General features: G+C 41.4%; 1 protein-coding gene across 6 annotated transcripts in view; it reads right to left on the bottom strand.

Annotated features, from left to right (window-relative positions):
- The window catches only part of rbm27 (RNA binding motif protein 27), a 160,274-nt gene that overhangs the window by 80,824 nt on the left and 61,326 nt on the right, over nucleotides 1–18,124 (bottom strand). For all 6 annotated transcript variants that reach the window (XR_005460510.1, XM_038796137.1, XM_038796133.1 and 3 more), the window contains 6 exons: nucleotides 16,469–16,600; nucleotides 13,295–13,444; nucleotides 11,668–11,812; nucleotides 10,713–10,875; nucleotides 6,490–6,714; nucleotides 4,634–4,777 (listed from right to left, as the gene is read on the bottom strand). Coding sequence is in view for 5 of the 6 variants with exons in the window: in XM_038796137.1 (XP_038652065.1) it covers nucleotides 4,634–4,777; nucleotides 6,490–6,714; nucleotides 10,713–10,875; nucleotides 11,668–11,812; nucleotides 13,295–13,444; nucleotides 16,469–16,600 (959 nt within the window). In the remaining variant the exon portion in view is untranslated. The remainder of the gene's footprint in view (nucleotides 1–4,633; nucleotides 4,778–6,489; nucleotides 6,715–10,712; nucleotides 10,876–11,667; nucleotides 11,813–13,294; nucleotides 13,445–16,468; nucleotides 16,601–18,124) is intronic.

Genomic DNA, 18,124 nt, shown 5'->3' with positions numbered 1-18,124 from the left:
ATAATCTTCAGTTTTTTTTGATTGCTTCTGACCATCTACTTCTACTGCTTTAATGTCATCTGTAAACTTGGGCATCTTAGGGCGGCACGGTGGCGTAGTGGTTAGCACTGCTGCCTCACGGCTCCGAGGACGCAGGTTCAATCCCAGCCCTGGGTCACTGTCCGTGTGGAGTTTGCACATTCTCCCCATGTCTGCCTGGGTCTCACCCTCACAACCCAAAAGATGTGCAGGGTAGGTGTAATGGCCACGCTAACGTGTCCCTTAATGAGAAAAAAATTGGGTAACTTAGACTCCAGTAACCAATATTTATAAAACAGAATCAACCAAAACTCCAATCTTACATTGTTCTAAAGGCATACAATGGAGCAATTAATGATATGCTGATGGGTAAAACGCTATTTCTGCTTTAGTTTAAGCCAAACCAAACATTCGGTGGAGGGGGTGGGGGGGAGAACTCACAATAATTTGTATTTATGTTATGTAGAATTACTTGCGTGTTACTTTTGCCCTCACCAACAAACATAAGATACTTGTGAGCATCATTTCAGCTGCCTTTAATTGTTTCTCACAGTTCCCCTTGCCAGCCAAGTCAAACCTTCCCCCTAGGTTTCACTCTTGCCCCAGCCCTGAGCCCACATAATTCTTGAGCCAAAATAAAAACAAGTTACTGCGGATGCTGGTATCGGAAACAAAACAGAAAATACTGGACAATCTCAGCAGCTTTTGACAAAGAGTCATCCAGATTCAAAATGTTAGTGCCCTTCTCTCTCCACGATGCAGTTAGACCCGCTGAGATTGCAGAGTTTTTTCTTGAGCTGCTCTTTTATCTCTCTTCATGCCCGCAAGAGTTCATCTTGAACACAAAATCCTCCTTCTACTCCTTGATTACATTGACAGCAAGTGCTGACGACCCAACTTCTCTTTCAGGCTCTTTAGAGCAGCTAATGCAAATACCTCCCTCTCAATTTCAACACCATCATTGCCATCCATTCCTCAAACAATCCCTCAATCTTGTTCTTGAAAACTATTGGCATATCCTCAACCTCCCTTTCCTCTCTCAACTTCTTGATAATGTTGTCACTTTGCAATTCTGTGCTTATCTTTGCTGCAACTCAAATGTTTGAAACTCCAATCAGTTGTCTGACTCAGCCATAGCATTGAAGCACATCGAAAACATGTCATCAATTTATTTAAATAAATATTTTTCAGCTTTTAAAAAATTATTACACATATCTAACTAACATTTAACAACCCCTTCCTCAACTTGAAAACAATGAATTAACTAACTACCCCGTTCCTCCTTTAGCTGCTGACTGAGGTTAATCCCTTAAAGTGAGCTATGAACAGACGCCATTGTTTATGAAACCCCTCCTCATTCTCTCAAACTAAACTTAACCTTCTCCAGGCTTAGAAACTCCATTAAATCTCTCAGCCAAATTGAGGCAGAGGGTGGAGAAACCTACCTCCAACCCACTAGCATCCGCCTCCTCGGCACAGGGGAAAGGCTAAGACTTCTGTCTCTGCCCCTGTCTGGAGCTTCAGCAAGTCCAACACCCCGAATGTGGCTCCCAGGGAACTGGGTTCTAGGTCCATCTGGAACACTGCCGACATGGTGCTAAAGGTGGTGTTCCATAATTTCCTCAGTTCCAGCCATGCCCAAAACATGGGCTGAATGGCCTCCTTCTGCACTGTAAATTCTATGATCTATGTGTACATGATTGCGAGAGGCTGGTCTTCTCCTGCATCGGTCACAAATGTTCTGAATTCCTTCAAACATGCGACTCATTCTCAACCTTGTCAAATGTGTTCTGTGAGCTGCGTTCAGTTGTATCAGTGCCAACCTTGCACACAAAGTCTATGCATTTTTCCTCCGTAAAATTTCACACCAAAGCTCCTTCCATTTGGCCTTAACCCTATCCAAAAATTTGGATCCTGCTTCCATAATTGTTCCATAAATCGTAGTGGTAACTTCCAATTTTATCCCCAAAGCCATCAGCGCCTCCTCTTCCAAGAAGGGGGTAACATTGGGAACGTAGGGAAGGTCTCCTTTATGAAAGCCTGTATCTGTGTATATCTAAAGGCCTCCCTCTGGAGAGCTTATTTCTCCTTCAATTCTTCAAATGTTGCAAAACAACCTGCAAGAAACAAGTTTTTGAACATGATCACACCTTTTTCCTCCCAGTCTTGAAACCCAGCAATCATTTATGCAAGTTTAAATAGATGGTTTTCTCGGACTGGCATTCATTTCCAAGTCTAAAATGAAGAAAATGAAAATGAAAAGAAAATCGCTTATTGTCACAAGTAGGCTTCAAATGAAGTTACTGTGAAAAGCCCCTAGTCGCCACATTCCGGCGCCTGTTCGGGGAGGCTGGTATGGGAATTGAACAGTGCTGCTGGCCTGCCTTGGTCTGCTTTCAAAGCCAGTAATTTAGCCCTGTGCTAAACCAGCCCCTGGTTGTCCTTTGATGTGCTGCATTATCCCTCCATGTCCTTTTTGACCACCCCATCATTTTTACTTTTACTGAAACCATCCCAGCCAGAGAATCTCAGACAACGGCTTCCTTTCCAGCCCTCACATCATTGTCCATATAAATGTTTTTCAAACTTTCTTCCCACAACCCACTTTTGCCAACAGGCCGACCTTCACGACCCTTGCCAGGTTCACTTACCTTTAATATGAAAAGGGAGCCTGCTTGGTCCCCATGATTTCACTCCAATCAGGTTTAGAGGAGAGGGAAATGCACAATCATCTGCAGACTTCAGCCAGTTCCGTCTCGTGATCCATCACCACACATGTAGGTCATTGTGAAGGGCAATATCAACAAAATGCACGTTTTACTCAGCATTGGACTCTCCTGGTAGATTATACTCCAGAATGCTGACAACCTCATGGGCTTTCAGTGTGTTTATAGATGTGCAACCACAAGTCAAAAAAGCAGTGTCGTCTTTTTATTTGGAGTCAGCTGTAAGTTAATAACTTACGCTGGGGTCTCAACCACAAAAGGAATTTTGCACCCACTATTTCTCTTTCAAAATCCGAAACTTCTCTCATTTGTCAGTCCTTCCCTGCTTATGACACAGATGGGCTTTGCATCCTTATTTGCACTGGCACAATTGACAAAACCAAACCTCAAGAAGTTTTCTTTATATTGCTTTGTTCCAGATCAAGTTTCTTCTTTGTAGGCTGTTAACCAGAGGCTCTGGAGCTCTGTAGAGAGCTTACACTAGCGCTGCTCTTGTCCTGCTGTGGACTCCTCTGAACAGCTCTCTCCAGCAGATTCAGTTGTGCGACCCTGGCCAGGAGGTACACTGCTGACTTGTACCTCTGGCCTTCTCTTACTTGTAAGAAAATGATTAATCTGCACAGTCCTCTTGCCTTGCTCGTCAGTAGCTGAAGAACCTCTCCACTGTGATTTGGTGGCAAAAGCACGTACAAATATGGCGAGTGACATCAGGTGTACTTGCTCACTGCTGCTGCTCCTAGTCGGAAGACTGCAGACAGCCTAATTTCCTTTTTATTTAAAAGGAGACAGCTGCTGCCATTCTCAATAAATATGCTGGCAGTGGTCGTTGGGTACTTCTTCCACAATGGGGACCACAGAGGAAACAATGCGACCGATCGTTCTGTGACACTCCTGACACCCACCCACTGGTCGCAATCTACACTTTGAAAAACCCTCTCCTTCCATTCTGACGCTGCACAGCGGCAATCAAAATTAGAGACATTGGGTCAGATTTCATATATATCTAATGAGGCCAATCTCTACCACTTTACTTTGTTGTCCACTTTTGTACGGATTCGGAGTTGTCAGGGTGCTTGTCCAAAATATAGTCTTGGTTGAGTCACAATCAACAATTATACATTGAGAACACTGCAGCTATTGGCGCTAGCTCCCGTCAAAACTTCTATACACTCAGATCAGATTCCATCCTCTTCCCTGGCCACCATCTAGTTTAAAATCATATCCAATCTTAAGTTGAACTTCAAACCCCTACATCAGGCCTACTGCTGAAACTATGTTGCCCTCATCCTAAGCAGCACCATCCCCTCACCCATCATCTCCACTTTCCTGACTTGCACTGGTTTGACTGGTTTCCAAGGCACAATGCTTCAAATTTAAACATTTTGTCCTCTTGCTTAAATTTCTTTATGATCTAGCTTCTCGCTATCTTTTCTACATTAAAGGGTGTTAAATAAATGCATGGGGCGTGATTCTCTATATATGAGACTAAGTGTTGACACGGTCTACTCATGCTTCTTGTCTTGTGGACACCGTCCCGTGTGCGAGTGTTTTTGGGGTGGGGGGGGGTTGGCACCCCGGCATGTTCCCCCGGCACATACCCACCCAACCCCGAGCAGCTCAACCAGTCCGCAGTGTCCGGCCCGACAGCCCACAGCCACTATGTCCTACCTCCTCTCTCTCTCTCTCATAAGCCACGATACCAGTTTCACGATTTTTAAAAGCATGAGTGAATCGTGCTGTCGGGAACTCTCCCATCTGAGGAGGAGAATCGCGGCGGCCCAGAACCTATTCTCCGCCCAACCGCCTTTGCCGATTTCACCTTGAGGCGACGGATAATCCCCCACAAGTTGTTTTTGCAAATAGAAACATGAAACTGGAATAGTCATTACCTGTGAAGCTTCTCCACCAGCTCCAAACTGGCTTGAACTTATTTGTGTCCCATCAGGCTGACTTCCACCCAATGGCCCAAGTCGTTGCTTTACTGATGGATTTGTAAGTACAAAAGGCCCTGGATTTTGGTTTCGGTTTAGTATCTGGAACATAGATAACAGGGTTTGTGATCATGGGAATTAGTATTCAACACATGACTTCTTTATTCATGCTTTTTAGGATTTTATAACCGTCTGTTTGTATATTCTGAACATGATCCTTGGACCTATGGAAACTTGGAATTCAAAACTAGTTCATATTAGATGAAAATGACCTCTTACGTCACAGATGGAGGCCATTCGGCCCATCAAGTCATAGGGTCCAAAAGTTTGAAAAGTAATTGGATGCGAAAAAAAAGTGATAAAACTGCATATGAAAGGAATTATTGTACAACATACTCTTTGCATAATGTATTCGTTGCAATGTTGTAAGCAGGTTTAACAAAACGTATACAAATTAACTATTAGTCTGATTACAGAAGGCAAACAACTACTGAAGCAGGAATCTGTGTAACACATGTAGCAAAATGAAGTCACCGGCTGCCAATGTTTAGCAGAAACAGATTTTCAATTTCCCACTGAAAGCTACAACGGGAAAGAAAGGAGAATGTATGAGCACAGGCAGTAAAGCGAAGCAGGAAAAAGAAAAGCAAAGAGACGGAGGAGGTGGAGGTACTTGGCATTATCAATACCCAAACTGAGGTTGGGACACATTCGAAGCAGACAGCTTTTGGTTGCACGAACCCCACAAACCACAGACTCAGATCCTCTTTTCACATTTACTGTCAATGAATGTTGAATGGTTTGAGCAAATGCTTTGGATATGTCCACGTGTGCGATAAGGCCCTGTTCTTCATCAGTGATTTATTATCATTGTAGTAAAGCCATATTTTGTGTAACTGTTTAATGTAACTAGGTTGCAAAGCACTAAAACATTCTTTTATCTATCATAAAATATACAGTTGCTTTCTTTTTGAATTAAGGAAGGCAGTGTAATTTGCAACACATCTGACTTAAGGGGGAAAAGCACCAATTTATTTTGCCCACACACTATAACGAGCTTCATGAACGAAAAAGGAACCCCACTTTGACAACTTGGAAGCTGTACAAAAGTGGACAAAAAAGATAGTGGTAGAGCTTGGCCACTTTGACTTTAGGCCTTTGACAAAGAGTCATCCAGATTCAAAACGTTAGCTCTCTTCTCCCTCCACAGATGCTGTCAGACCTGTTGAGATTGTCCAGCACTTTGTTATTGGTTCGGATTCCAGAATCCGCAGTAATTTGCTTTTAACCCCACTTTGCCAAAGGTTTATTCAAGGCTGAAATTCATTATGGGGCAATTGTGGATGCAAGTTATATTGTGCTGCTTTACACTGTAGCAAATAGATCGAACGTGCTAAAGTTCCGCCAAACCGCCACTCATTTCAATAAAAATACAGAATAGATTGCAATCATCGTTACTTGAAACTGAATAATTCCGGGATTTGATTTGAACATTCTATACGGAGTCATACAAAAAAAGAGGACTGTCCATTTAAACAGGTTCACTTTTAACTGGAGTACTATTTCATATACATTTGCAGGAATAATTTTTAAGTCTGCAAAATAAATGTGCATTTGGAGTCCATTCGCACATATGCGATTTTTCCATTGGGACCAATGCTCATATTTGATTCCCTTCAAGTGACATTGGGTTAGATAAACTGAGTTATCAGTTTTGGTTTCCATATAGTTGAAGAATCTTGTTGTCGAAATCACAAAATACACCAGTCTGATTACTAAAGTATTAGACGTGCAGTAAAATAGTAAACCAGTACCTTATGAACAGTGCTGTGCTGTGACACTGCTAACTGTTGTGTCTGTACTTGCTGATGCTGTTGCTGATGTTGATGTTGATGTTGAACTCCATTGTTCTCTCTGTGCCAGTATACCCTAATAAATCTGTTGTTCAGTACTGCTGCAGTGCTGGAAATGGCCCGTTTTGCCTCCTCGTTATGAGAGTATTGAATGAGAGCGGCTTCTGGATCACCACCAAAGGCCACCTGAAGGATTAAGTGGAAGGAGGGGAGTGGGTGGAATCAATACTTTGGACCAGCATTATATTCATTCAGACAAGAGAATAATAGCTTCAGGTTCTATTTGTGCCTGCCATTGGAAATGGTGTTCAGCAGATTCAAGCCTTTGTTTACTACAGCTAGCACATAATGTTAACTGAAATGTCTTAAGAAAATTGCAATGCTCATCATAGTGTGGTCATTTATTTCCACGGTAAAAGCGTCATCCTGGTAAATTATTTAACTTGTCTATTTTGTTACAGTGCAATAGTTATTGATTCAAGTGTTAAGCCAACAAAACTGTTTGCATGGAGACCAAAATATATGGATGTAATACCGATATTCCAACAACCACACATTTGATCCTGATATGCCGCTCAATAGTGGAGGTAGTTTTCTCAACAATATGTTTTAAAACCATCAAGGAAACAGACCATATTAGGTTTAATGATAAATAATAACTAGAATTAGTTAACAATAAAGGGTAAGAAGGTGTCTTGAATGTTGATCATTATATGATTGCAAGCTGATATTGGGTTTGAGAAGGTGGTAGAAATGTCAATAAACAAGTTAATCCAGGTTCCACCTTAGCCTACACCAGGTCCAGCTCCCTCATCACCCATTTTCCCTAATCAGTAATCATAGAATCAGACAGTACTGAAGAGGCCTTTCGACCCATCAAGCATGCACCGACAAAAAAAAAAAACGAATTTCATTTACAGAAATCCCACTTCCCAACACTTGGCTCATTGCCTTGAATTTTATGAAATTTCAAGTGCTCATCCAAGTATGTTTGAAAAATTGAGGTTTCCTGCCTCAACTACCCTCCCAGGCTTTCCAGATTCCCACCACCCTCTGGGTTAAAAAGAATTTCCTCAAATCCCCTCTATACATCCTTTCTTTTACCTTAAAATTGCACCCCCTTGTTATTAACCCTTTAACTGAGAGGAATAGCTGTTTTCTATCCACCTTGTCCATGTCCCTCAATCTTATACACCTTGATCATGTGCGTCCCCTCTCAGCCTTCTCTGCTCCAAAGAAAACAACCCAAGCTTATCCAGCCTCTCTTCATAGCTAAAATGCTCCATATCAGGCAACATCCTGGTGAATCTCCTCTGCACCCTCTCTAGTGCAATCACATCCTTTCCATAGTGCAGTGACCAGAAAGGAACACAGTACTCAAGCTGTGGCCTAACCAAAGTCCTGGATAGCTCCAACATAACCTCCCTGTTCTTCAATCAATGCCACGGTCCCTGTTCTTCAATCAATGCCACGACTGATACAGGCAAGTATCCCATACGCCTTCTTAAGTACCCTATTAACCTGCCACCTTCAGGGATCTGTGGACAAGCATCCCAAAATGCCCCTATTCCTCTGAGCTTCCTAGTGTCTGACCATTCATAGAGTATTCCCTCATCATGTTACTCCTTCCAAAGTGCATCACCTCACACTTTTCTGGGTTATATTCCATCTGCCACTGATCTGCCCATCTGACCAATCATATCCTCCTGTAACCCAAGACCTTCTCCTTTACTGTCAACCACCCGGCCAATCTTTGTGTCATCTGCAAACCTACTTATCATTCCCCGCCCCCACACACATTTTCTTCTATATCGTGGTCCCCTGTACCTCAAATTCAGAATTATGTGCAAAAAAACTTAATGACCTTGCATCTGCTCATCTATATACCTTTCAAACAGTCGTGCAAAAATCCCCATCAAACTTGCTATTCCTCTGAAGTGAAACGCTTCCTTCCTTCATCCGCTATCCTTATGAATGTCTTTAGCTCCGAGCCCGTGGTTCTGGAATTTCTTCTCTAAACTGTTCCATTTCTCCACATCTCTCATCTTTTAACAACTTCCTAAAAACATCCCTCTTTGATCAAGATTTTTGATGCCTCTTAATATCTTGCTTGCTCTTTGTCGCAGTACCATTTCTGTCTGATTATGCATCCACAAGGTCTTTTCCTATATTAAATGCACAACATATATGAAAAATGTTGTTATATACACTAAAACCGATTCTCCAGTGTTTTGTCCACTAATTAGTCTTAAATTAGAATCGTAGGTTTGAAGGATAACGATTATAAAATTGAGTTTTTCCCTTCTCAGGCCTTCCCAATTGAACTTTCGCCATTTTGATCTCTTCATGGGCACTTTGAGAACATGTCGGTCCATCTGGACTCTTGTACTGCAACCGAGTTTGGAATAGGATAGTTTGGGAGTCTGGTGTCAGGTGCATGAATGACATGCCTCTCTCCCAATCAATTCATATCAATGATGAGGTTCTTGAAAATGTCCCCGAGTCCTTGTACCATCAGCTAATGGACACAGTAAGAAGTCTGACAACACAGGTTAAAATTCAACAGGTTTGTTTCGATTCACAAGCTTTCGGAGCGCGGCTCTTTCCTCAGATGAATGAAGAGGTGGGTTCCAGAAACACACATATAGACAAGTCAATGATGCAACACGATGCTTTGAATGCAAGTCTTTGCAGGTAATGAAGTCTTTACAGGTCCAGATTGAGCGACTGGAGAGAGGGGTAACCACAGGTTAAAGAGGTGTGAATTGAGACTGTTGGACTTTAACCTGGTATTGTCAGACTTCTTACACTGCCCACCCCAGTCCAACGCCGGTATATCCACATCATCAGCTAACAGGGAAAGCTTTTTCTACAATCTTATCAAAAACAATGTTAATCGAGTGCACCTCCATCAAATCACCCCTGCTCCAAGCAGTACAACCCTTGCTAATATTCACCAGCCCAGGAACCATTCTTATAAATCAAAAGGATCATAGTTTTTTGGAAAGGTCAACCCAAAAGTGGATGGCCAACTTTCTGATGTGTATGACACGTCCTCATTCATCCAGTTAACTTATATACTGTTTCACAAAGTAAGTATTTAAATACTAAATATACTTTAATGTGGTTAACTGGTACATTGTCTTTTCACCTCTAAAGCCAGCACCATGCTTCCCTCTAAGCTTGATACAAGTCAAACAAATTTTGGTGTACTGATCACCAATGTTTAGGAGGGTGGGATAGCTCGCGTGGAAAGTATAAAGTTCACTTTGAAGTTTGCTTTGATAGTCTGGTAGTTAAAGCACATCGATGGGATCCAGTAATATATTTGGTTTTACAAACAACAAACTAACCAAAAATACAAAGCTTTGTGTGTCCCAGGCTTGTGTTTTCAGCACCCTCCTTTACAGTAGCAAGGCATGGACAGCCTATGTAAGCCAAGAAAAGCCACTGAACAGCTCCCATCTCCACTGCCTCAAATGAACATTGGACAACTTCCGGCAAGGCAAGAGGGCCAAATATGGAAGCATAGCAGCTTGCAAGGATCCCCAGCAGGTTTGCCTTCATGAGTCAGTGGCAACTCCATTAGCTGAGTGGGGTGAGCTGAACCGATGACAGCCGCATATCCAAGATATGTTTTATGGCGATTCTGTTAATGGGATGATGTCTGTGAGCGAGTCTTTAAGTTGACCGGGATCAGGGTTGACGCATGGGAAGCCATCGTTGCTGACCGGAGTGTCTGGGGATCAGCAACGGCAGAGAAATAAAGGAAATGACCAGATGACAGAGAAGAGCCCAAAATAAAAAAACATCAGTTGACCTTGGGCCAATGCTGTTCATCTGTGCCAGCTGTGAAAGGACTGCCACTCATGAATTGGCCTCTACAGCCACAACAGACGATGTTCAATACAGAAGCGGCAAACAATGCCATCATTTCCCATGACGGCAGTTGCCAATATTTTGCACGTGTAACAGGTTTTGCTCGACTTGATGGAGCTGGTCTTTCAATTACCAGCACTAAAATCTCTCCCTTTGATGCAGACTTTCATCTGAAAGCAGGTGATCTGTTGAACAGTAATATTTGATATCATTGCTCCTTTACAAACAGGAGATAATGCTCCATTTATCACATGACTCGTGAAAAATAATAATTTTAATTCTTTATAAAGTGACAGTCTGCTTACCTGAATGTTGACAATAGTACCAAATTTACTGAAATGCTCATTGAGCTGGGTAATAGTGTTCATTTCTCTTGGGATTTTGCGGACCTCTAGCTTTGTGTTATCATATGTGTGTTGAGTTTTCTTCTGAAACCCTTGCTTGTTTTGATGGTTAAAGCTTTGCCTGCTGATTTAAAATAAAGTGCAACATTTATATAATGGCATCCAGGACTCCAGTATTCTTTGATAAGCATTTGCCTTCAACAATGGGTTCAAGTTAAAAATTGTTGTGTCAAAGCTAAATTCTACACCAGATTTCAGTTTTGGAGAAATGAATGAAATGTGAAATTGATACATTCAATTAATTGCTACCAGAATACACAACTCCCATTAATCTGATGCTGTGAAATATTAATTAGACATATTTAAATTCTTAAAATGAACAAACATACATAAATATACAATTCCCCCCAAAAACAAATTCCAGATATGTTACAGCACATTGGTACACTGTACTGTATATTAAAGGAGGTAGGTTTGAACCCCAAAAATACAACTCAGCAAGCTTCCTATTTCAGCAGTCAAGAGAACTTGCAGAGCAAAGAGCAGACTTCTAATCAAAATTCAGAACAATGCTTCATGTCATGTTCAGTTTGTTGCCCTTTTAACTTGTAAATGGAACAGATCAAAGTGAAAAGTACTTCAGGATTTTTTACATTAAAACCAACAGGAACATCACATTAATAAGTTAGTCAGTATGGACTGGATGGTACAGTAATGTTAAATCCACACCAGAATCATCGGATCTAATCCTTCATTTTGCTGGTTGCAAAAACCTGATCAAAGAAATCTGACTTGAGCACTCAGGATCATGCAAAATTTAATGTAGAAGTATTTATTCCATGAAATGGGTATCATCCATTCTTCACAGTTGCATTCCTTAACCTAAAAAACAAGAACATTCACAGTGCAACCTTACTTGTCCATCCAAGGCTTTTTCGTAGGTGGTCCATCCACAGTCACTACAGTCCTTTTCCGAGATTCTGGTTCAATAACTACACGTGACACACTGTTGCTGGTTGTTGCGGCTATACAGATCTCGGTTTGATTAACTTTCACAGGCACTGGAAGTGTTAAAGAATAAGAAAATTGACAACATCATTGTGAGCCATCTGCATATACAACCGAATTGTTCACAGCGTACAAAATACTTTCCAAAATGCCTTTTGGTTTCCGCATGGGTGCATTTTCAGTCATGGCTAACCATGAGAACAATGCCGAAGAGTGCAGCTTCACAGAGGTAGTAATAGAAAATGATATAATAGCATCTCAGGACAAAGACATTGTGCTGCGCTGGTGCAAAACACTTCAGATATACTGGGTGTTATATTATCTGCCTCCATCCTGTGGATTTCTTGTGTAGTGAAACTGCCGCAGCTGATTCCAGTCTAATTGGAAACTCAAGGGAGACCGCCATCTCAAAACACCAGCCCAAAACACCAAATGGCCTGCAAATAACCCAATCAATTGAAGATACGCATTGAAATCTGAGAAGAAATCGTTTAACTTCAACAATTCACTTTTATGATGTCTATAAAAATCCTCCAGATTAAACGGAATAGAAGCACTTTGCTCTCCATCTTCTTTCTGTCAAAAACCAAATCATCAGAAAGCAGCATTCAGACCCAAATTCCAAACCAACGACTTCAATTTAAACCAACAATTATTTTTCAGCGCTAAGAGTTCTTTGAAATTGTGACTATATGTGGAGAGGGAAGCAAATTAATTTCAGGTTGATGACCCTGAAAGGTTACAGAAACAGAAAATACTGAGCAATCTCAGCAGGTCTGACAGCATCTAAGAGTTAACGTTTCAAATCTGGATGACTCTTTCTCAAAGCCCAAAATGTTAACTCTGCTTCTCTCTCCAGATGCTGCCAGACCTACTGAGCATTTCCAGCATTTTCGGTTTTTGTTTCAGTTATTCCAGCACCCATAGTGTTTTGCTTTGAACAATACATGAAGGGCAGGATTCTCCAGCCTCCCAGCCGTGTGTTGCTCGGTGAGGGAGGCAGCACACTTAAGCCATGCCACGCTGCAAGTAGGGGTGCGCTGCCAGCAGGACCATAAAAATCCATTGCCAGTGAACGACCGGAGAATTCTGGCCTAATAAGTTTGCTCGCCTGATTGTAAATGCATTACTTTGAATTTCTAAACAATAATTAAGGGTGGCTCAAGTTGCAATCTCAGTGCAGTAGTGACACAACGACATGACAACATCCTAAATTTAATGACAAATTCTAAGTGTGTTGGGAAACCCAGTAGCTCCATCTTTACATTTTGTTTTAGAAATTAGATTTATTAGATTGCTATGCACCTTGGCAGCGTAGAGTCTCAAGTACAGATGCCACAACTATAGATTTACTGTATAAACTATCTTTTCCCCATTCTGAACTCAAATTAAAAGATTTATTCAGTTACATTTACTAATTCCTACATTAAGATATAAATTCTGAACCAACACCACCTTGTAATTAAGAAATTGTACTAATAGCTGAAGACCACCTGCAATCAACCTGCTACAAAGCATCACAGTATTTTTTTTACCTCGTGAAGGACCATCCATAGTGTTGGAAGTTAAACCAATCAGATTTGGACGCTCATTGTGAACTCGTGGGATGTAGTGTCGATACGGAGGCCTGGCACCTCCAGTAATACTGGGAGCTTCGGGGTTATATCCATCAGGCTCATAGTTATCTGAAACATAAAGGCCTCATCATAATATTTTATTGAAGCAGAGTGGTAAAGCAATAAAGTCAGGAATCTGATCATATTGCAATCAGTTGTTAGAAATACATTCTTAGAGTCAAGGGGAAAGAAACTGGAACCCAACTCTATTCCATGCCATGGTTGCTGGGAATACCAAAATTGCAATGAGTGATTCAATGCAACAGTCAAAACATTTAACTGCTGTCAAGCAAGGGGAAAATATAATGTCTGAAACATTCAAGCTAATATACACATAGTGGTCGAAAGTTTTACATACGTACGCACTGAAACATTTTCCATAATTTAGAAACTAAATTCTGAAGACATTATCACAATATCACAACTGGTTAAAGCACCAAGTAACCAAGACACACAAGACAAAAGAGGTCTGCGTTTTCGCTCATGATCTGTGATGAATTAGGTAATATCAATTAGGTTGATGGCACAGGTGCAACATTGGGCCTCCATGCCCAGGGCCAGGAAAGGGAAACAAATAATTAAAAGTTCTTGCTCTAAATAGTTTTCCTTTGATCCCTGCTGGAAAGTGTTAATGCATGCTCATTAGTTGACAAACACACCAGGATTGGTGATCATTCTTACACGGTCACTCAGTGACAATCAGTAAGGATCACAGATTTGAAAGGCCACTGGGATGATAAGGCAGCATGCAAGCGGTATGTGAGAAACTGGACTCAAGAACAGACACCTTCAGACAAGGAGGGGAGAAAATTGGCAAAATTACTTTTGGGTCGATAAAGCTACGTTAAAGCTATGATTCATAAGTCTTAGGAGATAGCAGTGACGCTGAAATTGTGTCTTGTCTTGGGGAAGCCCATCTGGAGTTCAGCTTTTGGTTCCCACGAACAAAATTTAATAGGTTTCCCACCCTGACACCAGAAGACGCAGCAAGAAAAATTAACGCTGGTAGTGCAGGAGCCATTTAGCATTCCATTGATCGGTGGCCATGACCGAGACTACAATCAATTCCAAATGTCAATGGTGGAGGTAGGATGATGCTAAATTCAGGGGCGTTGTGGCGAGGGCTTGAGCAAAGGCTCCACACGGTGGGGATCTTGCTGGAGAGGGTGGGCTCTTGCTGGAGAGGGGGAATGTGAGTGTGAGCGAGCACCCGGGAGAGGGGCAATCCCTTTAAAAGGGGACAATTATTGACGGTCCCCACCCCAAGTGCACCCTGTTGGGTTTCATCTCTATTCCAGCTCTTCTGCTAGCCTTAAAATTGAGGCCAATAGGAAGCAACCCTCAAGTGGGTTAGGAATTGCATCGCGTGTAGTAAGCATATAGTTTTGGTTTTCCTCATCCAAGCATCATCTCTTCACTCACAAAAACGCTATCCTGTGACGGTTTTCTTGCAAAACCCATGAAATTCTACCTGGCACAACAATGCTGGGAAGAGTGGGAAGACACCAATCGAGAAGAAACCCCACACTATTTCACATTTGCAGCCACAAACCTAAATATTAGCACTGTGCAAACCCTAAAAGCATAGCGGTGAAGCACCATCTGCATACATTGACACAGCATGCATTTGCAGCCCAGAACCAGGGCTGAGAGCAAGGGATAGCACAGGTGCCACAGCCAGGTGGATGTGGTCTCACAAAAGTTCTTAGAACTGGGGGGCATAAGCGTCATCATTTGCTACATGCAACTCCAGAACTAGGGGCATAAGCGGCATCATCTACTACGTGCAACTCCAGGAGTTTTCCGTAAACCTTTTTTTATGTTTACTTATCTCTTGTCTGTATGATTGCAGATGCAGGTGTTTTAGCATTTCTCCTCAACTTTTACTAGTTAATAAACTCTCTCTTAACTCAAGAAGCCTAGTTGATTAGGCTCCTTTTTAAACATACCTATTGCATCTGGAAAAGGTATGGGAAAGGAAACCATGTTAGATTAAACCTTTGTTGCTACAAGAGAGTGGTTTGAATAAAGACACAGCCGGTCATCCCTCCTCACCTGGATTTGAACAATTTGTGAGTATCCCAGCCAGGTGGGAACAATCAAGGGGTCTCACCCAGACCAATTACTTTTGGGGAACCGCGTCCGAGGCTGGTTGGAACAATGGGGATCTCGCATATTCAAAAAATCCTACAGCACCCTCAGAAGAGCAAGGGACTTCTTCAGCACCATAGCCAACATTGATCCTTCACCAAAGTCAGTGAAACAGGATTCCTCCTCAATTATCTTATTGCTATTGCACTGCCCTCATGTCATTGCCTGCTAGAATTCTCATCCTTCTTTTCACATCCCTCCATAGCCTCCTCACCTCTACCTCCGAGATTGCAGCCCTCTTATGGACCTCCAATTTTCATTGCTTCGCCATTGGCAGTCATGACCTAAGCTGCTTAGCCCTTAAGCTCTGGAATTCCTTCCCTAAACTGCTCTACTTCCATTTTCTCCAAGGTAACAAGAGAAGTTCTATAAATAGTGTCTTCTTCCTAAAAAGACTGTGCCACATTTTTCTTCTTATTGGATGACTGAGTATTCATTTCTACATGGAGTCAAACTATATTGAAAGAGTAAAGGATAAAGTGCCTTTAAAGCCTCATATTTCTGGCACAAAAACATTTTTCAGCTACAACAATTCAAAATGATTTAGAGTCGTAGATGATGTCACAATTTCTTCAATGAACGCCTGATAGTTTCCCGATTGAATGATGATGCCCTGCATACGACTGCACAATTTAAATTTGCTGAGTATATTGATGACAAAAATTAAATGGGCGATAAACTAGACAAAACCATGCTTGATGTAGATGCACAAAACCACAGTAAGCACCCACAAAAAAAATATCTGCAGCAATATGAAACCATAAGCATTTTAAAATCTCAATTAATTCATATAATTTTGACTGGCTGACAACAGGCTGGATTTGTACATGGCAAGATAATTATTAATATGTCACTATTACAGATTTGAAATATTTGTGTGTTCCAGAGACAATCATAAAATTATATTCATCCTGGTTTATAAATAAGAAGGTGACTACTTACATTCTGAAGTCACATATGGTGGATACTGAGGTAAAGGTGGGGGCCTTAATCCTGGAGGTGGCAATGTATGTACTGTACTGGTCCCAGAGACTTCAATGGCGTCTGCACCATTCTTTGGGATTGGATGTGGTCCTACAAAGACAACACAGAGCACTGCGTTATTGGTATCATCAAGCACAATACACTGGAAAAAAGATACTTGCAATTACTCAGCAATTATCTGCCATGTTGTCATTTTGATTACCGTCTATCTTTCAGAATGATCGCATTAGCTAATCACAACTGCACACATTAGAGTAAGGATGCTGCAACTGTTCCTTTAACTGTGGTGGCACAGTGCCGGCATGGTGGCAGTTTTTAGCCTCTGTGCCTATGGCGCTGAGGACATGGGTTCGAATCCCGGCCCTGGGTCACTGTCCATGTGGAGTTTGCACATTCCCCCAGTGTCTGTGTGGGCTTCACCCCCACCACCCAAAGATGTGCAGGGTATGCGGATTGGCCACGCTAAATTGCCCCTTAATTGGAAAAAAAATAATTGGGTACTCTTAATTTAAAAAAAGAGAACAATGAGACGAAATAAACAAGCCGAAGAATGGAATATGTCAACGAAAGAAAGAACGTACGTTAAATCCCAATTGCATGACAAAGCAAACTTACCTTAAGAATTATATCATTGGGCAGAGATTTTTTTTTTTTCTTTTTTTAAGTGATATATAGAAGCATCCATAATTAATGGTGTTCGTTTAATGAATTTGTGCTCTGAATATTGCACATCGCCCAAGATATGTTAAGATAAACAAATGGAAATTAAAAAAGATAATTTAATTTAAGGGTTTTCCCCAAAGTAGCCTCAAAACCAGTGAGAGCTTTTAATTCTGCACAACATTCTTGGCAGCAGACTAAGCGCTGTCCATTTGAGCAGAAGATGTCTACAGGGAATGTTAGGATATAATTAATATCATATTAACTCTGAAGGACATTGTTTAAAACCAAGCCAAGATTCAGAGAATAACTATTTATTTCTGCAAATCAAATGTTTGGTCATGACAGAACAAATTATTTCTACCCTGTTTCCAGCTTTAGGATTTTAGACAGAGATTGAGAAAGGTGCGTAATCTTACAAAAGCCCAATATTTTCTACATGGTCACAAATACAAAGCTTGTGTGACTGGTGCTATTGTAATGGGTCAGTCTTATAACGGAGTACAAAGGACTACTATGCAGCCCTCCTCTGACTCTAAAGATTGCTCCATTTTATCTTGTATCTATTCTTCTTATCTTTACTCTCCCAAAGAAAGTGACATATGCTAGGATAGAGCTTGACAGGCACTGGTGGCTCTCCTTTACCTTGCCTACATTGACTCCCTTCATGTATTTCAGCCTTTTTAACTGGAGGTCGAGGGTGGTTGCTGTTCAGGTGAGGCTAAAGACCCTCACATATTTCACTGGCAACCAGGAAAGATAGATTTATGTTGATATAATACCTTTAACTATCTCCATGCATCCCAGAGTGTTATTTTGTTGTTGCTTCACTGAAGCTGTCTTCATGTATTCATCAAGCCAAAGATTGCGAACTTTATATCCATGAAAGGCAACAGAGTCATTTTTGTCAATTCTCTGCTTGCTGGAAAGGTTTCAGAATGCATCAGGATATAA

Source organism: Scyliorhinus canicula, chromosome 4, assembly GCF_902713615.1.
Source record: "Scyliorhinus canicula chromosome 4, sScyCan1.1, whole genome shotgun sequence".
NCBI lineage: Eukaryota > Metazoa > Chordata > Chondrichthyes > Carcharhiniformes > Scyliorhinidae > Scyliorhinus > Scyliorhinus canicula.
This window is presented reverse-complemented; position numbering and strand designations above follow the sequence as displayed.